Source organism: Gekko japonicus, unplaced genomic scaffold (genome assembly GCF_001447785.1).
Source record: "Gekko japonicus isolate JY-2015 unplaced genomic scaffold, Gekko_japonicus_V1.1 scaffold5831, whole genome shotgun sequence".
NCBI classification, from domain to species: domain Eukaryota; kingdom Metazoa; phylum Chordata; class Lepidosauria; order Squamata; family Gekkonidae; genus Gekko; species Gekko japonicus.
Window position 1 is genome coordinate 4054 of NW_015171070.1, and position 5935 is coordinate 9988.

General features: G+C 46.8%; 1 protein-coding gene across 1 annotated transcript in view; it reads left to right on the forward strand.

Annotated features, from left to right (window-relative positions):
* The first annotated feature begins 449 nt into the window (after window positions 1-449).
* Window positions 450-5935, forward strand: part of LOC107117030 (membrane-spanning 4-domains subfamily A member 4A-like) — a 21535-nt gene continuing 16049 nt past the window's right edge. The window contains exons 1-3 of the mRNA XM_015419063.1: window positions 450-518; window positions 1708-1842; window positions 4668-4784. Of these exons, the coding sequence (XP_015274549.1) occupies window positions 1732-1842; window positions 4668-4784 (228 nt within the window). The 5' untranslated portion in view covers window positions 450-518; window positions 1708-1731. The remainder of the gene's footprint in view (window positions 519-1707; window positions 1843-4667; window positions 4785-5935) is intronic.

Genomic DNA, 5935 nt, shown 5'->3' on the forward strand with positions numbered 1-5935 from the left:
CGTAATGAGTCTTTGACTCTGCTTGTTTTGTGACCCGCCCCAAGCCCGTTTTGGGGAGGGTGGAATAAAAATCCAAAATAAACAAATGGATAGTGGGCTCCCCAGTCTTAAACAGCTGAATGGCAGGCAAAAGGGGCGGAGCAGATTCTCCTTCTGGGGAAATGCTGCTCCTGTTGAATTTCTGCCTGCTTCGAAAGGGGTTAAAGACTTAAGGGACTGGGGGAGGAAAGGATCCAATCCGAAAAGTGCTTGCAGTCCCACTCCCCCCCCCCCCATGCAATTTAGGTACAGAATCTGACAAAGCAGAGCTCTTGCTTAACTGGGGTTTGCATAATACGGACTACTTCCTGTGAATGACCTGCAGGGCAAGCGAACCGCGTGGGCAGGATTGCATTTGTTGAATCGATGTCAGTCAGTCCAGAGTAACTCCCACCCCCTTTAGTCTTTATGAGGAGGATCAGCTTCAGCTAAACGCTTGCAGTGGAAGGGCCAAGGAAAACATTGTTGCCAGCTTCCAGGTAGGGCCTGGAGATCTCTGGGAATTACAGCTTATCTCCAGAGTACAGAGATCAGTTCCCCTGGAGAAAATGGCAGCTTCAAAGGGTGAACTCGATGGCACTGTACCCGGCTGAGATCCCTCTTCTCCCCAAACCCCGTTGTCCCCAGCTCCATCCCCCGCATCTCCATAAATTCCCTGAATCAGTTGGCAATCCTACCTCTCAACTTGCTTGATTGCAAAGACGGATTGCTTAAAAGGTGTTGAAGGGTAAGGGGGAAATGTCAAAGGATATGTCCGTTGATCCAGGGGATTCCTGGCAAAAACCTGTGTTCATTAACACAGAGATAAAGGAGTGATCGTGCATGTGATTTTTTAAATCAGTTTTCTGCTCTCAGGTGGGGGGTGGGGGCAGAAGGATTGAGGGGAAGAGTACTCATGGACAGAGTGTGGATTCCCAACTATATTTAATGTTTGCATGGAGCAAAGGGGGTTTATTCCATAGGTATAACCTAACTTGTAATAGTAATTTATTCCACAGTAATAACCTGAGCGGGATGGGCCAGGCTACCTTGATCTCATTAGTTCTCAGAAGCTAAGCAGGGTCGGCCCTGGCTAGTATTTGGATGGGAGACCACCAGGGAATAACCAGGTCCTGACCCAGAGGCAGGCAATGGCAAACTACCTCTGAACATCTCTTGCCTTGAAAACCCTGCAGGGGTTGCCATAAACCAGCTGTGACTTGATGGCACTTTCCACAACCACCAGTGAGGATAAATAGCATCCCTGTGGGGCCACCATGATCCCACCTTGCCCACCTTCTAGCCCCAGTGACCCCAAATAGACTCCCAGTTCCTGTCCTGGAGCTGGGGCCCAGACGCACGTGAAGCTGCCTTCTACTGAAACGGACTCGTGGACCATCAAGGTCGCTGCTGTCTACTCAGACTGGGAGCAGCCTTCCAGTCTCCCAGGCGGAGGTCTTTCACGTCCCCTGCTGCCGAGTCCTTCTAGCTGAAGATGCCAGGGACTGAACCCAGGGCCATGAAAAGCAAATGCCCTTCCCTTGAGCCACAGCTAGAACGGGCGGGGGTGTTGCTTCCTTTGACAAGCTCCTATTCAGACAGTGATGATTTGCTCTGATTTCTGTCTCTTCCATCTGCATGCTTGCTTCTGCCTCTGAATATCTGGTTGGATACGGACTGCGGTTGTAGACAGACGTCTTCTCAGTAGCCACCATGGACCTCAGGAACCCTGGGATGCTCGAGTCCTTCTCAAGTGTCAAAGTAGCACCTTCTATGTCTCGACCACTGAAGAAGTTCTACAGGGGGGAGCCGATGGCCCTGGGGGTGAGTATGAAGGGGGGGGGGGGGGTTCATGCAATTAGGTCATTTAGACACTGTCCCTCCAGAGTCTTGCTAGAGGTAGCATATTAATCAAACCATAAGATCACAAACCCATTATATATTATCAATAAAAAATAAACAATTTAAAATATAAAATAACCATTGAGCACCCTAGAAAGGAATGGATTAAGTAGTAATTAACTAACTTGTAAGGTAAAGGTAAAGGTTCCCTTGCTCGAAAGCCAGTCGAGTCCGACTCTAGGGTTGCGGTGCTCATCTCCGTTTCAAAGCCGAAGAGCCAGCGCTGTCCAAAGACGTTTCCGTGGTCATGTGGCTGGCATGACTAAGCACCAAGGTGCACGGGACGCTGTTACCTTCCCACCAAAGTGGTACCTATTTATCTACTTGCAATATCTTGCTTTTGAAGTGCTATGTTGGCGGGAGCTGGAACTAGAGATGAGAGCTCACTCTGCCATGCGGCAACTTGGGTCTCGAACTGCTGAACTACTGACCTTCCACAGCCTGCAGTTCAGCGTCTTAACCACTTGAGCCACCGCAGCTCAACTTGATTGGATGCCAAAGTTTGCCATTAAGATTACTAAAAATTTCCCATGAGCTCCAGCCTCCTACAGTGTGGGCCTTCTGTTGCTTCTCTGAAAGATTAACTGCCTTGTCTCCTTCTGGTCGTTTTCTGTGAGGGTCGAATAATTCTTCCATGTCCCTGCACTGGGTTCAATTGAATTATTCCATTGTTCCTGATACAGGGACCTGTTCCCAGGGAAAGCTGGATGTTGGATCTCGGTTTGAGTCCCTGCTCTCTGGGCTTGCTGCCATCCAGTTAGGATGTGTGTGTCGCACAGTGACTCACGCAGACTCACATGAATGGGATCTAAGGCTTATACCTTCCTGAATGCTCCTGTTGTTCAAAGCTGAGCAGGCTTCGGCCTGGTTAACTCCTGGATGGGGCTCATTTGAATGTGCTGCTGGCTAGGCCAAGAGTGAATATTACTTTCAGTGTGACATTAGGTCTGCCCCTGCCCAAACCAAAATATTAATAATCTGAGGTTGAAAAATTAGTTGTAGATTACAGTAAGAAATTTGTGGCAGATTACATGGAAGAAAAGCAGAAGGGGATGCCGGAAGAGCATCAGTTTGCGTCTCATTTTCATTTCCTTATTCTCTGCAAATGTTCTTTTGTCTGTTCTGGGGATGGCTTATGAAAGCGAACACACAAACGCACACACACACACACACACACACACACACAAACTGCTTCTCTAGGTTCATATATCTGCAAAGCAGTGTGGTGGAGGAAAGTGCCATTGAGTCTCAGCCAACTGTGAATGACCCCGTAGGGTTTTCAAGGCAAGAGACTAACAGAGTTGGTTTGTCATTGACTGCCTCTGTGTAGCAGCCCTCGGCTTCACTGGTGGTCTCCCATCCGAGTAGTAACCAGGGCTGATCCTGCTTAGCTTCTGAGCCATGACAAGACTGGGCTAACTGGGGCCATCCAGACCAGACTTAAAAGCAGTTTTGGTGAGTCAAATGCCCCTTTCTAACCAGTAATGTTTGTATTCTATATACATTCTGAAACATTTTTAATGTCTACAAACACGCCTAACATTGGCCCCAGATTCTTTACATCACCAGCACTCTATGCTAAATGTTCCTCGCATCTGACTCATTTTGATGGGACAATGGTGGACCACCAACATTGTTGTTGTTGTTGTTCAGTCGCAGTAGAGTCCAACTCTTCGCGACCCCATGGACCACATCCCGCCAGGCCTTCCTGTCTTCCGCCGTCCTCTGAAGTTTGCTCAATTTCATGTTCGTTGCATCAATGACACTGTCTAACCATCTCATCCTTTGCTGCCACCGCCGTCTTCTTTGACCTTCAATCTTTCCCAGCATCAGGGTCTTCTCCAGTGAGTGCTCCCTTCTCATTTGGTGGCCAAAGTATTTGAGCTTCAGTTTCATTATCTGGCCTTCCAGGGAACAGTCCGGGTTGATTTCTTTTAGGATTGACTGATTTGATCTTCTTGCAGTCCAAGGGACTCTCAAGAGTCTTCTCCAGCACCATAGTTCAAAAGAATCTATTCTTCGGCTCTCGGCCTTCCTTATTGTCCAACTCTCGCAGCCATACATGACTACCGGGAATACCATTGCTTTGACCATGCGGACTTTTGTTGGCAGGGTGATGTCTCTACTTTTTATCATGCTGTTTAGGTTCGCCATCGCTTTCCTCCCAAGGAGCAGGTGTCTTTTAATTTCATGGCTGCTGTCACAGTCTGCGGTGATCTGGGATCCCAGGAACGTGAAGTCTGTCACTACTTCCACGACTTCCCCTTCTATTTGCCAAGGAGTGATGGGGCCCGATGCCATGATCTTAGTTTTTTTGATGTTGAGCTTCAAGCCCAGTTTTGCGCTCTCCTCTTTTACCCTGAGCAAGAGGCTCTTTAGGTCCTCTTCACTTTCTGCCATTAGAGTGGTATAGTCTGCATATCTGAGGTTGTTGATCTTTTCCCCAGCAATCTTAATTCCCACTTGTGATTCATCCAGGCCAGCATTTTGCATGATGTACTCTGCATATATATTAAATAAGCAAGGTGACGATATACATCCTTGTCGTACTCCTTTTCCTATGCTGAACCAATCAGTTGTTCCATATCCGGTTCTAACTGTCGCTTCTTGACCCTTATACAGGTTTCTCAAGAGACATGTGAGGGGGTCTGGTACTCCCATCTCTTTAAGGACCTGCCATAGTTTGTTGTGATCCACACAGTCAACATGCAATGAAGCTAATGTTCTTCTTGGTCCTGTCTTGGCAGATCACCCAAATATTCACCGGCATCTTGGAAATCGCTTTTGGGCTTGTGATAGACGTGGCGAATGAACATTATTTCTATGACATTCATTTCAAGACGCCATTTTGGACTGGAATCCTGGTAATTATCTACATGTAGGAGGAATGACCTATCTGAAAGGCCTTCTGTTCACAAAAGACCATGCTTATCCACCCTAGATTAGTCCACAGGTCACCAAGAGCTCAGGAGGATGAGCAGTGTAGCAGATGAAGTATTTGAGATGGACTCTGTGGCCCTTCCAGCTGTTTGGCGCAAGTATCTTAGCCGGGAACTCTTGCCTCTGAAACCTCTAAGACTGATTGGGAGAACACACCAGAGACTGCTTGGAGTTCCGTTAATGTTGACGTATTAATTCCCATGTGCCTTTCCCCCCTCACACCCAGCTTCCTTTCAGATTTGTGTTCTGTTGCCCAGCACTAAAACTACATATGCTAGTTGTCAGCAACGGCTCTGACAGTGCCATGTATTATTCACGCACAGGTCATACTCTTGTCATGTCTGTACCAAATGGCATTGTGGATCCCCACCCATCCTTAATTTCCTTTTCACTCCATTACAGGACTGCTTGCTGCTTCACCTGGACACACATGAAGCTGCCTTGGACTGAATCAGACTGTCAGTCCATCATGGCTAATGTTGTCCTGGTCAATTATTCTCTCATGAAGCTCCTTATAGAATTTTTCTTGATCTTGATTTGGTGCATATATATTTATTACTAATATCTTCTTGTTCTGGTTTTGGATTTCCACCATTAAAATTCTTCCATCTTCTGAAGAGTACACTTTTTCCGGAAGGAGTTTCTCTTTAACAATTATCACCACCCCTCTCTTTTTTTCATTTTTATCTGAGGCTAAAAAAGTTTTTCCCAATTTCTTATTTTGCATTACTGTCTCATCTTTTTCTCGAATGTGTGTTTCTTGTAGCCCAATTATATACAAGTTTTGCTTCCCCAACTGATGAAATATTCTCTTTCTTTTTTGTGGTCCATTTAATCCATTGATATTCACCGTTAAAATCTTGAGCTTCCCTTTATCCATTGTTCTTCTTATTCTGTTGATATCCTCTTCGCCTGTACCACAGCTGTGTACCAATTGGAGAATGTCGACGTGGACTTCTAATCCTCCTCTCCTTGGGTCTTACCGAGGCTTCTGCCCCTTCAGCCGGTTTCTCCCCCTCTTTTTTCTCTTCTTCTTCTCCTCCTCCTCCTCCTCCTCCTCCTCCTCCTCCTCCTC